General features: G+C 35.9%; 1 protein-coding gene across 4 annotated transcripts; it reads right to left on the bottom strand.

Annotated features, from left to right (window-relative positions):
• Positions 1 to 76: 76 nt before the first annotated feature.
• Positions 77 to 15,528, bottom strand: aftphb (aftiphilin b). Of its 4 annotated transcripts, XM_051134105.1 has the most exons (11): positions 15,355 to 15,528; positions 13,572 to 13,821; positions 8,137 to 9,547; positions 6,837 to 6,997; positions 6,224 to 6,344; positions 5,627 to 5,683; positions 5,392 to 5,490; positions 4,963 to 4,993; positions 2,238 to 2,330; positions 1,763 to 1,886; positions 77 to 1,600 (listed from the first exon to the last, which is right to left on the bottom strand). In XM_051134105.1, exons 3-11 carry the CDS (start codon positions 9,505 to 9,507, stop codon positions 1,468 to 1,470), a joined length of 2,190 nt encoding a protein of 729 aa, XP_050990062.1. In that variant the 5' UTR covers positions 9,508 to 9,547; positions 13,572 to 13,821; positions 15,355 to 15,528; the 3' UTR covers positions 77 to 1,467. The 4 variants fall into 4 exon arrangements, 3 of the variants coding, with proteins under 3 accessions (XP_050990062.1, XP_050990060.1, XP_050990061.1); XM_051134103.1 differs by lacking the exon at positions 2,238 to 2,330; XR_007829587.1 differs by lacking the exons at positions 77 to 1,600; positions 2,238 to 2,330 and adding an exon at positions 2,048 to 2,103 and having other exon boundaries at positions 1,801 to 1,886.
• Positions 15,529 to 15,598: the final 70 nt, after the last annotated feature.

The following is a 15,598-nucleotide window of genomic DNA, read 5'->3' on the forward strand; positions in this document are numbered from 1 at the left end:
AGACACAAACACAAGACGTACACAGTATATAAAGCAGATCTTAAATGCTGAAAACCATTCAAAAAAAGAATGAAACTAATTTTTAAGCCTTTTTATTATTGTTAAATTTTAAAATACAATTTAAAACAGAAGACAAAGACACAGCTTCCTTTATATACATTTTTTTTCCACAGGAACAGAACAAACCATCTTTCTTTAAGAGGTCATAGCACTGCTGTCATATTCATATTATATCAGACTGTGCAAAAGCTCCACCTTAAAAATAATACAGTGACAAGACATAGACAAACAACCAAAATACAAAATAAAAAAAGCAGACATGCAGAACAACGCAGCTCCCTTATTGAAATGACCAAAACTGCAATATAATGTAGTCTTTTCAGGTGTGCTTGTCAGTTGTGGTAAAACAAAATAAATAAATCAACTACTGGAAGTAAAACAAAAGGTTGGTTAGAAGGCGAACAACGGCCTAAAAGCACGTAGTTACAAATCAATTAAAGGAAGCACTGTGTATATATATATATATATACATATATGTACACACACTACCAGTCAAAAGTTTTTGAACAGTAAGATTTGTTGTCTTTACTGCTCACCATTTATTTGATCCAAAATACAGCAAAATCAGTAATATTGTTAAATATGTCTACTATATAAATAGCTGCTTTCTATTTGAATATATTTTAAAATGTAATTTATTCCTGTGATCAAAGCTACATTTTCAGCATCATTACTCCAATCTTCAGTGTCACACGATCCATCAGAAATCATTCTAATATGCTGATTTGCTGTTCAAGAAACATTTATTATTATCATCAATATTTAAAAAACTTCATCAAAGAAACCTGAAAAAAACTCTACTCAGCTACTCAACATAATAATAATAATAAATATTTTTTGTGCAGCAAATCAGCATATTAGAATTATTTCTGAAGGATCATGTGACTGGAGTAACAATGCTACATATTCAGCTTTAAAATAACAGGAATAAATTACATTTTAAAATACATTCAAATAGACTGTAAAGTAAACTTTTTGACTGGTAGTATGCATGTATGTATATCAAACAGGGACCAGGGGTTAGTATTCATTTACAGTCTCTGGTTTCAAGTAGTAAAATGTGCAATTCTGCATTTCACCTCAAAGTACCATTTAAGAAGAGAACTTACATTTTCACAAACAGCACTCAAAAATAAAACCATAAGTCATGTATCAGACATAAAGGTGATTATGTTCTTCTAAATACTGTGTATAAAAGATGAAATGTCTTTACTGCTAAAGAAAAATCATCAGTTTTCACACATAGCTGGTCCAGTTAAAACATTTCACAACTGTGGAAATAGGCAGCTTTTAAAAGATTAAAATTTTTATATTAAATATAATTTTTTTAAAATGGAAGAAATAGTGACTTGAATTGTTTTTGGAGCTGATGAGGCTGTCAGGTGATTGGCTGATGCCGTGTTTCAGTTAAATGTGATTGGCTGCTGGAGTTAGGATGGCGGGGAACATTAGAACCCTGGACTGCATGAAGGACAGGTCAGGGAGAAGAGAGATGACCTTTGCTGCTTCTTCACTTATCTTTTCATCCCTTTCTGGCTTCCTGTCAAGTAGAAAGAATGAGCATTTTCTCAGTGACTGCAGCAGAGTCACACCCTATTTTGACCTTGTCCATACCTCTCTACCTGTAAAGTAGCCATGTAGTTGTGCTCAACATGTTAAGACATGTTAAAAGTGTATTTATTTATGCATGCACATATCTAACCTGGCTGTTGTTCTGTTTTTCTCCATAGACTCCATGAGTTTTGTAAATGCATCTGCAATGTTGCGACCAATGCTGTTGTTCTCCATTTTAGCTGTTGTCAGTTCATATATCTCAGGATCAACACCTAAATAAACAAAAATATTTTACAAAAATTAAAAGACACACAAATATGCAAACGCATTGTTGAAGTATAAAGGTCGTGCAAGACTCTTTAAGATAATTTCCCAGAAACACAGAGGCACTCAACAGTGCATTAGATTAAAGGAAGAAAAAACAGATACTCACAGAGGCAGATACTGTAAGTAAGTCCAGAGAGAGGAAACCAGGGACAGAACACTAGACTACAAACAAATGCTAAAGATGACAAGCTTCTCTAAAAACTGATTTTGAAATCACAGACACAAGAGAAAAGGAAGAAAAAAAGGTTTCACAGCAAACCACTCACTTCTCTGAGACAAACCCTTTCGGTTCTAACCTGGTAGTGGGGTGTCAGTTTCACTATCTGAGCTACATTCATCCACAGGACCAAAATAGTCCAAATTTAGCTCTGATATTCCACCATCTTGTGCTTCATATGAGAGCAGCAGTTGAGCAATGACAGCAGGAGATGGAAGGTTAGTATTTAGTTAGTAGTTAAACATACCCACAATATATTAACAATATTATATACACTACCGTTTGAAGGTTTTGGGCCAGTAAGATTTTTTAAAATTAATACTTTTATTTAGCAAGGATGCATCGAATTGATCAAACGAGACAGTAAAGATTTCTACGTGGTTACAAACCCCAAACTTTTAATCAGTAGTGTACATGTATAAGAGCAAGTAGAGAAAAGGCAGCTTGGCACCAGGAATTTGTATTAGGAGCGACAGTGCAAGAAAAAATAAGAGAATAAGAAGAGATGAAAGCAAGTGATGAATAGAATAGAGAAACTATAGTCATAATGTAGTATAATATATTTATTGACATGTTTAATAACAATTTGTTGCAACATAACTGGAAAAAAAAATACTATCCAGAAATGAGATCAAGGTTTTGGTTAAAGGAACATTCTGGATTTCTTAATTTAATATTGACAACATTTGTAGCATAATGCTGATTATCATGAAAAATAATTGACTCGTCCCTCAATAAAAAAGCAAAATATCAAGGCAACTGCACCGGGAGAAAGTCTTATACACAAAAATACACAATGTTTTAAAAAAAACAGCCATAACAAACTGTAAACTTTTTTTGCAATAATTAAATAGAAAAATGAAAGAACGAGTAAAAACAAGATTTGATGGTAATCAACATTATGATGCAAATTCTGTTGCTCGAACTTGTATTGAACCCAGAATATTTGCTTAAGATCGAACAAAAGTGGTAGATCACAGTATGCAAGTTAAGTTGGTCAAAAAAAGTGCATTAATGAAAGTTTCACTGGTGGTCACTGTGGGTTTTGAGATATTAAGGAAAAACTGTTTTACTTTTATCAGAAGGAAAACAGAATTATACATTTACATAGACTGTACAACAGAAAAGACCAGCTAATTTTAAAATAAGATCTTAAAGGAGAAGTCCACTTCCAAAACAATGATTCACGTATAATGTACTCACCCCCTTGTCATCCAAGATGTTCATGTCTTTCTTTCTTCAGTCGTAAAGAAATTACGTTTTTTGAGGAAACCATTTCAGGTTTTTTCTCCATATAATGGACTGATATGGTGCCCTGATTTTGAACTTCCAAAATGCAGTTTAAATGCGGCTTCAAACAATCCCAAATGTGGTTGTAAACAATCCCAGCCGAGAAAGAAGGGTCTTATCTAGCGAAACAATCTGTTACTTTCATAAAATTAATACAATTTATATACTTTTTAGAGTTGTGACACTGTCACAATGTTAAACGCTCATCCTATCTTACCCTGCCTGGACTGTTTTTTTCCGGTTTATGACAGTTATGGTATGTTCTGTTTTTTACCGTTTTTGTTAGGGGTTTTGATCTTTTTTGCATGTTTACTTTGCAAAGACTGGGTCGGTACTTCTGCAGCGATGTAGGGTGATTTTGAAATCATTTTTGAAGTTGAGGGAGAAAATACGATTTTTCGAGTTTTTTGACATACCCTAACTGTCTTGAGCCAGAATACACAGAGTTCAACGAGAGCAAGGCAAGACCAGCGTTTGAGTATAAAAAGTATTTAAATTGTATTTTTTAAACAAAAATAACACATCGTTTCGCTAGATTAGACCCTTTGTCCTCAGCTGGGATCGTTTACAACCGCATTTGGGATCGTTTGAAGCCGCATTAAACTGCATACCAGTCCATTATATTTAGAAAAATGCTAAAATGTTTTCTTTAAAACACTTAATTTCTTTACGACTGAAGAAAAAAGACATAAACATCTTGGATGACAAGGGGGTGAGTACATTATATGTGAATCTTTGTTTTGGAAGTGGACTTCTCCTTTAATATGTTGTAGAATCTTTGAAAATGCGGTGGTATTTCCCCTTTAATTACAGCCAAGCTGTACAATGGCTTTAAGTAAGCACCAGCAGTAAGGTCAGCTATTCCAAAAAAGATTTGCAATCTCTTTTTTAGTCAAACCTGAGACAGAAACTGGTGCACAGGGACCAATTTGGTTGTATTTTTGACAACACAACTGAGAACATACTTGATAACGGGTGTAGTTCTCTTTATCTCAAGTCTTGCATATAATGGCAAGGTAATAAATCACAGTTGAAGCTGCATACTTATAGTCTGAGGTAGTATATTTCAGCCTCTGTGTGTGTATATGAGCGTGGACAGCATAGTGACATGGGTCTGGACTTTAACAGTGAACGAGGGGAGTGAGGCAAGATATAAACATAAATCATTGCTGACTAAATATGGTATCAAGAAGAAAGAAAGTTTCCCATTCTTTGGATCATAAACAAAATTCTTGATGGCTACTCAAATTGTTCTGCTAATGCTAGTTTAGTGCTGGTTTAAATAAAACAAAACTGATAAAACAAGTACCAGGAGAGAAACTTTCCTAAGTGGGGTGTGAATTGTGAAGAGACAGGAAGTTTGAAAAATGGAGAGAAGGAAAGCGTGTTGTGAGAGAGGAAGGAAGTGCTCAGACAGGGATAAGCGAGGCAGCATCAGGAGTAGGATTTCTGCCGTGAGTGACGAGTGGCTTTTTCTTGAACTCTAGAGAAGGAGGCACGGCGAAAAGACGTACCGTCAATACTAATGGCCAAAGAGGGCACCACCTGCAGGATAACGCATGGAGTTAGCAGCATTCAAATAACTTTTTCAATCAACTTAAAGGGATAGTTCACCATTAAATGAAAAATACCCCATAATTTACTCATCCTTAAGTCAAACAAATTCACTTCAAAACGCCTTTATTAACCCCCTCAGAGCCATGTGGAGCACTTTTTATGATGGATTTATGTACTTTATTTTGCTCCAAAAATCTCAACAGCCACTCACTGCCAGTCTAAAGCTTGAATGAGCTAGGAAATTTTTTTAAAAATTCATCTGAAAGAAGAAAATCATATACACCAAGAATGGCTTGAGGGTGAGTAAATCACAGGATAATTTTCAGTTTGGGGTGAACTCTCTCTTTAAGAGTGAGAATATATGTGTGTATGTCTGCACTTTTCACCTGAGTGCATAGAATATTTCCACTCTCCACAGGAGCAGAAGGGGAAAGTGCAGGGGAGGCTGGAGATTTTTGAGACTCTTTGGTGGGTTCCAGCATTCCCTAAAAAGAAGGGACAAATGTTTGGTGAAAACACAAACAAACATATTTTTTTATTGGTTTTTTTTTTTTTTTTATTGTCCTGCCCACAAACTTTCGAATGGCAGTGTATGTTTTTGGAGTTTAGGACTTTACTCACCAGTCCAGCAGCAAACATAGGCACGATCACTGGCTGCTTCTTGTCTCCAGTGAACAACTACAAATGAAATAAGAGGACAGTCAAAAAAAGAAATCAAATCAATAAAAAAATAAGGAATAGCTAAAGTGTACACTAACTAACAATATACAGTCAAACCAAAAACTAAGACACCTTCAACTCACATTATCACAAGTTTAATCACTATAGTTTAGAAAATGGTAATAAAATATGACAATAACTCAAACTGTGTCAGAACAAATTCATCTTGATAATGTCAGATAACTTTGATAGAAAGGTATGTAACAAAATATGGTCAGGTCAAAGTGTCAAATTTTTCATCCCACATTTTTATCAATTTCACTGGTAGTCCACTATATAAAGAGTTATTGGGTATAATATGTAACAGTTTACTTTATTTTGCTATCCTCACTTACATAAATATACTATAGTTTTCTGCAACAACTAGTAAAAAAAATATATATAAAAAATTATATCTTGTGTATGAATAATTTTTGGTTTGACGGTGCTTCACATGAGAGAAGAACCAGCTGTAACATTATTTGCATGTCTCTGACTTATTTACTTTCAAGAACTCACAATATTCCTGATTCCTAGGCAATCCAGAAGTATTCTGTTGCTATGGGAACCAGCCCACTTGTACTTAAGGCCGTGAGTGCCGTGGATGTCCTGAAGGTGGCGCCACATGGCCAATGCATTCCTGCAAAAATAAAAAAGAACCAATAGCTTCATACCCTGAGTTAACATTCTCTAAAACTATACACAAACTAATCACACAGGATATACATAAACACTAGTCTATTCATAGAAACCGCCTCAGGCTAAAAAATATAGTAGGTGAAATAAAGTAGAAAGCCACATTGTAAGAAGTGAAGTTGCAATTACAAAAAATAAAGGCACACATAGAATTAGAGTTGAACTACTAATGTCACATGGACTATTTTAACAATGTCCTTACTACCTTTCAGGACCTTGAACATGGTAGCACCGTTGCGGTCTATGAAGGGTCGGAAAGCTCTTAGATTTCATCAAAAATTTCTTAATGTGTGTTCCAAAGATGAACAAAGGTCTTACAGGTTTGGAACGACATGAGGTTGAGTAATTAATGACAGAATTTTCATTTTAGGGTGAACTAGCCCTTTAAGCCTATGAATCCTGACTGTTGAGAAGCTTATAGCCAAGAGACACTCACTCCTGTGCAAAAGAGCTGCTTGAATCCCTTTGCTCCTGAGAATCCTGAGCCTGTAGGAATCTGTGGAGGGGCAAGACCTCAGTGACCCCGCTGACCTCAGGACGGATGTCTGAAGGGAAGGTGGTTCTGAAGAGATGCTGTATTTTGCGGCTAAAATCAGCCTGTGAGACACAAAACAGTTTGCAGTTCATCTAAACTTCTTACATACACTTGAAGGCCTGGCTCCAAAAACAGGGCTTAGACTAAATCAAGATTAGGCTATAGTTCAATTAGGACACTTGAGTCATTTTTTATAAACATGCCTTAAAAAACATTACTGGTGTGCATCTTGAGACAAAACAAAGTCACTGATATATATTGAGATCAGTCAGTGGAAGTTTCTTTCAGATGAAATAGCTCAGACTTACATTTTAGTCTGGGAATAAGCTTAAAGGAGAAGTCCACTTCCAGAACAACAATTTACAAATAATGTACTCACCCCCTTGTCATCCAAGATGTTCATGTCTTTCTGTCTTCAGTCGTAAAGAAATTATGGTTTTTGAGGATAACATTTCAGGATTTTTCTTCATATAATGGACTTCAATTGTGCCCTCGATTTTGAACTTCCAAAATGTAGTTTAAATGCAGCTTCAAAAGGCTCTAAACGATCCCAGCCGAGGAAGAAGGGTCTTATCTAGCAAAACGATCGGCCATTTTTTTCTTTTTAAGCACAAAAGCTCATGTAGCACAGGCTCTGAGATGCGCGTTCACAACACTATGTACTATTGAATCACGTCGAAAGGTCAAACTACAGACCCAGTGTTTACAAAGCGAACGCACAAAGACTAACAAAGTGCAAGTTAGTCAAACGCTGTTTACAAACAAAAAGCTACAACGATGACAGATGATTCTGAAGTTGTAGGAGAAACTAAGATGGAGTTTTTTGCCATTCTCTACCTTTTTGAGACAGAGTACACAGACGATGAATTTAGAAGCTGCATTTAAACTACATTTTGGAAGTTCAAAGCCCGGGGCACAATTGAAGTCCGTTACATGAAGAAAAATCCTGAAATGTTTTCCTCAAAATCCATAATTTCTTTACGACTGAAGAAAGAAAGACATGAACATCTTGGATGACAAGGGGGAGAGTACATTATCTGTAAATTGCGGAATTTGTGGAATCTGGAAGTTGAGTTCTCCTTTAAGACTTGTCTGTAAAACCGGGGGTATATGTTTAATTTAATTCAGGCTAAAATCCATTAATGGACTGTAATTCATTTTAACAAAAGTATGTCACCGTAATTAATGTCTAATAACTCACAGTGCTGCTCTGGATGTCATCACTAGAGGGTGCTACCGACGTCTCAAAATCTTGTTCTTCTTTACCCAGGTAAGTACTCTGTTCATCCCCAAATGTGGCCCATGAATCCTGACTCTCTTCAGTGGCTTCCTGTGGTCCAAATGCAGCCCAGTTGTCTTCCCCTCCATCTGCCACACCTCCAAATGGAGCTGAACTGAAGTCAGCAAAACTGTCACTAGGAGGCAACTCAGAACAAAAAGCTACTTCATCTTTTTGTTGAACATCTGTTGCTTCCTCAGCCAGCTCATCGTCATCCTTGAAGTCCTTCAGGGTGTCCGTGTCACCAAACTCATCATCCGTTGAGCACCTGGACATCGCTGTGACATATTCAGGAAATCCTTCCTGGGTTATAGATTCAGTTTGGCTGAAGTCTGCGAAACCCTGAGTTGCGTCTCTGAAATCACCAAAATCCTCATCGGCTGTGGGGTCTACATGTGTCTCATCCTCCTCATCTACTTCCACCTCTGCATTTGCAGATGATTCATTAATTTCCCTTGTGTCTCCCCTCAGCTGTGTTTCAGAGATTACATCCACATCCATTGAGGGGGTCGTCTCTGTTTCGACTATGTCAACACAGTCCGCAGACCTGTCTAGACAGTCTGCGTCACCACAATCAACAAAGTTCTCCATTTGTTCCTCCTCACCTTCAGCCTCCTGTGCATCTCCACAGGAAGCAAATGACTGGGAGTCATCACATAACTCCAGTCTCATTTCCGTCTCTCCAGGTTCAGTTTCCTCATGCGACGAGTGATTGTTCGGGTCTGGCAGGTTGTCCATTTGGTTCATTAACTGGTTTCTGTCTAACATATCAGCTACAATGACGTCTAGTTCAGAGCTTTCCTCAGTGCCTGTGCTTTGTAAGCACAACTTTGAATTTGCACAAGACTCATTGTAGCCGTTACTAAGGCTGTGTTCATCACCCGTGCTGCTGTTTTGGACATCGGGAAGTATCGAAGGAGAGTTCTGACCAGAGAGCTCCGTCTGTAGGTCGGAGGACATCACACCATTTGTGAGAATCTCAGGCGATTCCTTCTCTGTTTTCCCAACACTCTTGATTGATTCTCCTACCATTTTTTTCTTGTTATCCCATCCACTCCCTGATACAGTGACATTCTGCATGGATTTGATGTACAGGTCGGGTGGGGAGTCCTCCAGTGCGTTTGATTGGTTAAATGTTGTGGGTGTGTCGAGCTCTGAGAAGCTGAAACTGGACGACACCCCTCCACCATCGAAACCACCAAAATCTCCAAACTCATCCTCCTCTTCTTCCTCTCCAGCCTCATCCATTGGAGGTGGAGAGGAAGAGTACAGACGGATGACATCAGGCTCCATGGTCCTCTTGCGGCACCTGTGGCCACATGCACGCACACTCCTAAAGAACAAAAAAACACATAAGACAATTACAGAAAACGTTGAGACAGAATTTAAAATTAAAATAACTATCAAGGTCAATTAGCATAATGTTTCTTTTCCCCATCTGAATTTACTACATATTTAAAGGGATAGTTCACCCAAAAACTACAATTTTGTCATTAATTACTCACCCTCATGTTTTACAAACCTGTAAGACCTTTCATCTTCACACAAATTAAGAGCTTTCTGACCCTGCATAGACAGCGAATACCACATTCAAGGCCCAGAAAGGTAGCAAAGACATTGTTAAAATAGTCCATATGACATCAGTGGTTCAACTTTAATTTTATGAAGCTATGAGAATATTTTTTTGTGTTCAAAGCATACAAAAATAACGACTTTATTCAACAATTTCTATTCTTTCTTAAAACATTTCAGTTGCGTTGCTGTCTATGCAGGGTCAGAAAAATTTTGGATTTCATCAAAAATATCTTAACGTGTGGTCTTATGGGTTTGGAACAACATGAGGGTGAGTAATTAATGACAGAATTTTCTTTTTTGGGTGAACTATCCCTTTGGTAGTTAGGTCTTGTAGTTTATGACTGAGCTCTAAAAGCAGGAATAATACAAAGTAAAAAAAACATGTGACAGGCTTCAGGCTAACATACTCAGCACTGCTAGATCAGAGTGCAGCCCATTCATTATTTACGAGCACTTTAGAAGTGACCCCTCTTTCATGGGCTATATCTGGGGCACGGTTTAAAGAAAGCTGCAAGAGTAACAACACTTTTTAACTTGTGCATGAGGAGTGAAAGAACTTGCAATTATTGACTAGTTCTCAAACCTCAAAGGATCTGACAGGTCTAACGAAATGATGGTTAAAGCAGCAACAGCTACTAATATTTAACCATTTGTCTGCAGACACATTACCCTGGTGTAGAGTACAATGGTGGTGCAATGTGGAAAATCAATAATAGTGGTCATATGCAAATTCACTTTTCTGTAGTTTCAGGTAGGTTTGTGTTTCCTTGTTTCTGACACATTCACCATTGTGAAAGTGAAAGCAAGTGGCATAAATCTGCACTGTTTTACACAGCTAGCTGATCTGCACTCAGTTTAAACAAACGTATAATCACATGACAGCTGGATAATAATTCTAGAGCTCAAGATGACACTTGTAGATCATTAACCTCTCAGAGACCAGGCATTGATATTAATGATGTATCAGTATCAATGCAATGCCCTCCATTATATTTGAATGAGCCCTGAAACACCCTATGACAAACATGATTAGTGTTTCAAATGAATGAGTTTAGAAGTTGGCTGCCAACTCCTTTTTCCTGCTTTTGTCCAGTTTTACATAACAGCTCAAAGGCCTGTAAGTGAAAACCTTTAAAGTCAGCACCCCGTGGATGAGGAATGATGATCTAATGGACACTGTTAGTAATCTGACTTGAGGAAAACCTACATTAGGTCACATAGTAACCTACATACTTTACACTACCATTCAAATATTTGAGGTCTGTAAGTCTCTTTTGCTTACTGAGAATGCATTTATTTGATCAAAAGTGCAGTAAAACAGAAATATTGTGAAATATCATTACAGTATAAAAATAACTGTTTTCTATTTTAATATATTTAAAAATGTAATTTATTTCTGTGATGAATTTTCAGCATCATTACTCCAGTCTTCGGTGTCACATGATCCTTCAGAAATCATTTTAAATGTTTTTGGCATCACTTTTGCTGAATGAAAGCATTAATTTCTTGCCCAAAAAACAAACAAATAACTAACTAAATATATAAATCTAACTGACCTCAACAGTTGCACATACTGTGGTTTTAGTGTTTTTGTGTGTGAGAAGTCATGTTTTTCTGTTCACTCGTACCTAAAAGTAAATTACACAGATGCTCTTTGATTCTGGAAAACCAGTGCAAAAAATTTCCCTAGAAGTCAGTTACACACACACACACACACACACACACACGTACGCTGATGTGACTTTGGGCATTTATGATTTGAAATATTTTGCCTACTAGCCCACATTCTAGAGTATTCAGCTTGCCTCATGCAAACAGACACGCTCCTATACACATGCACACTGTGTAAACGTTGATATGTCCTCTTTGAAGGGAGTGTAAACTGATGAGGAAACCCAATCCACTTCCTTTGTGCGCTTAGACAAACAGCACAGACTCAGAGCCAGAGACCAAACACTGAGGGACAAAAACTCCAACCATTTAGAATTTCAGCCATTAAGAACCCAGATTTAGCCTAATTCAACATTTCAATTAAAAACAATTAGAATAGTATTGTCCAGCACAATTCACAAAACCAGTTTGGAGGGTATTTTTCTACCCCCATGACAGACTGCTGAAGTGGTCATACCTGAGATTGAACCTGTCTATGCTTATGTGAAACAGAAACATTTAAATGTTTATGCTAAAAACAGAGATGTTCAAAAAGTCATTCAACCTACAGAAGGGAGCCAAGACCTTATTATAACCAATGAATTCCCAATTTTTCAGTCATTCAAAGATTTTCTTAAAACTTTTCCTAAGTAATGCACTCAAAAGTAATAATTTCTTGCATAGATAAAATGTTTTCACGACACATATTGGTGGCACTGAACGTAAACAATGCCATTGAACCGAATGAAACTTCAATATTTTGCTGATTATTGCTTAAAAATGGTCAATTATTGTCATGTTTTGGGCTTATCAATCAGACAGGGAAAAACATTATAGCATATTATAACATTATAACATTATAACAAATCAAGGAAAAGAGTGCAAAAAACTGTGGAAAAAGGTGTTTATGGTTTGCCAAACTAAACCAGGATTTCCAGGACAAGAATCTTGACAACATTCATGTTTGTTCTTATTATTTCCAGTCAGGTAGGTGAAATATTAGGCTAATATCTTAATTAATACTGCTTGTATGTATCTTTATCACCTTTTAACTTTAGCTTGTCAAAATATTGCGCCCTTTCCTGCTTACTAAGTCCTTCTCTATATGATTTTGCTTCCACACGTTTTTTTTTTTTCGGTGGTTTAGACAGCATAAATTAGTAGAACAACGTATACATTAACTGTCCAATCCATGCTGTTGTTTACATCCGAGTATCACCAAAATTGGGTGCATCCGGGTTACTGACCAAATCATGTTGTAAATGCAAACCCTCTATAGTATTATATTCATTATAGAAACAATTCTATGGCTTTTTCAGTAATGTTTAAGAATTCAATTCCATCACTATGCGATCACATGCTATTACATTAAAAGCACACAATTCTCCAGAATGGTTTGTTCTCCAGAGGACAAATTAGGCAATGAATAAATTACTGTTTATAAATATACTGCCAATGACAAGACTTCTGGATAATGCTACAGCGCAGACAACTGATATCTAGATACCACAGCAATGTAAATCAGGTGTATTTCGCCCTCCTGTTTCATTTAATATGTACATATATGGTAAGTATGGGTTTTTTAAATTGCACAGGTTATATATCAAATGTTTTTTCTTCTGTGAAACACAAAAGGAGCTGTTAATCGAACTGGGAGCGGGGAATGCAATAAAGTTAAAAAATGACAGGCTGACAGCCACTGTTTAGTTACATCACATTTTTTTCTCCATGCAATGACAGTGAATGGTAACTGCGACTGACATTCTGCCTTGACATACATTTTTTTGTTTTCCACTTAAGTCATACAGGTTTGAAACAATATATATGTGGGAAAAATATTACAAAGCTTTAATTCGTAGATAAAATATTCCTTTAACGCGCACTTCGACTAGAGGAAGTGTTTTGTTCGAGCTGTCACATCTGCTCTGGCATTTTGGCACGAGACGGCTGTCATCAGCCGGTGTGATTTCTAATCCACCCAACGCCTCACAATAACATTTATCATGACTAAGCTATAAGAGTAATTAATAAAGTTAGTACTACCATCGACGTTGTCATAGAATTGTTTATGAGACGCTTTTGTCGAGCGGTCTAAGTGGTTGACAACAGCGAATGCAGAGCATTATTCTTACCTTCACCTATCCGCTATGGATGATCATGACGGGCACTGAACCTGTTCAGCGAGAGGACAAGTATCGTCTCGTCTTGTCTAGGTAAGTAAAACCGGCTCTCACTGCCAGTTTCTAAGCTCATCCGGAGTTCCGTGTCCAACAATATGCAACCGGAGAGCCAGACCTTTATCATCACTCTACCAGATCACAAACAGTGATCTACCGACCCCTGTCGGCACGGAGCAGGTGCAACGCGACACGAGATTACAATCTGTATGGATTAAAAAAACAAACAAACAAAAAAACAATTAGTAATAGAATAATAATATAATACAGAATCGTACACTACCAAGCCATTTATTTATCCAAAATACAGAAAAAGCAGTAATATTGTGAAATATTTTTAATATTTAAAATAACTGAACTGCTTTCTATTTGAATATATTTTAAAATATAAATTTTCCTGTGATCAAAGCTAAATTTTCAGCATCATCACTCCAGTGTCACATGATCCTTCAGAAATCATTCTAATATGCTGATTTGCTGTTCATGAATCATTTATTATTACTATTATTATTATTATTATCAATATTTAAAACAGTTGAGTCAAGATTCTTTGATGAATAGAAAGATCCAAAGATCAGCATTCATCTGAAATAAAAAAAAAAAACTTTTGTAACATCATACACTACACCATTCATAAGCTTGGAGTCAGTATAATTTTTTTGTTGTTGTTGTTTTATTGTTTGGAAAGAAATTATAGAAATAAATACTTTTATTTAGCAAGGAAGGATGCTTTAAATTGATCAAAATTGATGATAAAGACATTTATAATGTTACAAAAGATTTCTATTTTAAATTAATGCTGCTCTTATGAACTTTCTATTCAGTTTTAACCACCAAAAACATAATAATCAGTCTCTACGCACATTTTGTGTGTAACCTAGTTATGCCAATGTTAAAAAAAAAAAAAAACTTTATATTGTTCAAAATTGTAAACTTGTTAATGATTAATTTTTGTCCAATATATAATAAACAATTATGGAAGTTGCTGGGTTATTATGAAACCCTACGTGAACCTACATGACAGTAATTGTGATTTAAGGTGATTTCCACACAACAGATGGGTGATGGAGATGTTGAAAGTAAAAGTTTGTTAAACCACTGCCAGGTCTAATATATGATAAACAATAGAAGTAGTATAGATTATTATGACAGCCCACTTGAGCCTATGTGAAAGTAACTGTGATTCAAGGTAATTTCCACAAAACAGCAGATGGGTGTTGGGGATATTGAAAGTAAAAGGTTATTTTACCGCTGTCAGGTTAGTATCACTCTAAAAACTGCTGGGTTAAAAACAAAACCGATTTGGTTTTATTTTTATCTTTTATATTTATTTATTTATTTTTACATGTTTCTTTTTATATTTAACTTATGGGCAAAATAACTATATTTACTATTTACTATAAACCAAGCATCTACTGAATTTAAAGAAAATTGTGTTTTTGATATATTTATTACTAAATAACAATCAATTAAATGAATGAATTATGGAGGAACTAGCAATAGACAGATAGATAGATAGACAGATAGATAGATAGATAGACAGATAGATAGATAGATAGATAGATAGATAGATAGATAGATAGATAGATAGATAGATAGATAGAAAGTTCAGAAGAACAGCATTTACTGAAATAGAAATCTTTTGTAACATTATAACATGCTTTTGCTGTATTTTGGATCATATAAATGCAGGCTTGGTGAGCAGAAGAGATGTCTTTAAAAACATTAAAAATCTTACTGTTCAAAAGCTTTTGACTGGTAGTGTAGATATCATCCAAAATCCAAAATTCACATAAAATCACAAAAAAAATCTAACTCTTAAATTGCTTATCTTTTGAATTTCAGAATCACTCTGAAAAGTGAATTTAGTCCATTTCATACACTGCTTTCTCATAAAGTAAATACCAAAAAACGCCTCATTCTGTATAAATCCGCCAGTATTTGTGCAAAATAAATATTAAAAGCAAGGGGAGTCAACGCGT

Source organism: Labeo rohita, chromosome 17, assembly GCF_022985175.1.
Source record: "Labeo rohita strain BAU-BD-2019 chromosome 17, IGBB_LRoh.1.0, whole genome shotgun sequence".
NCBI classification, from domain to species: Eukaryota; Metazoa; Chordata; class Actinopteri; order Cypriniformes; family Cyprinidae; genus Labeo; species Labeo rohita.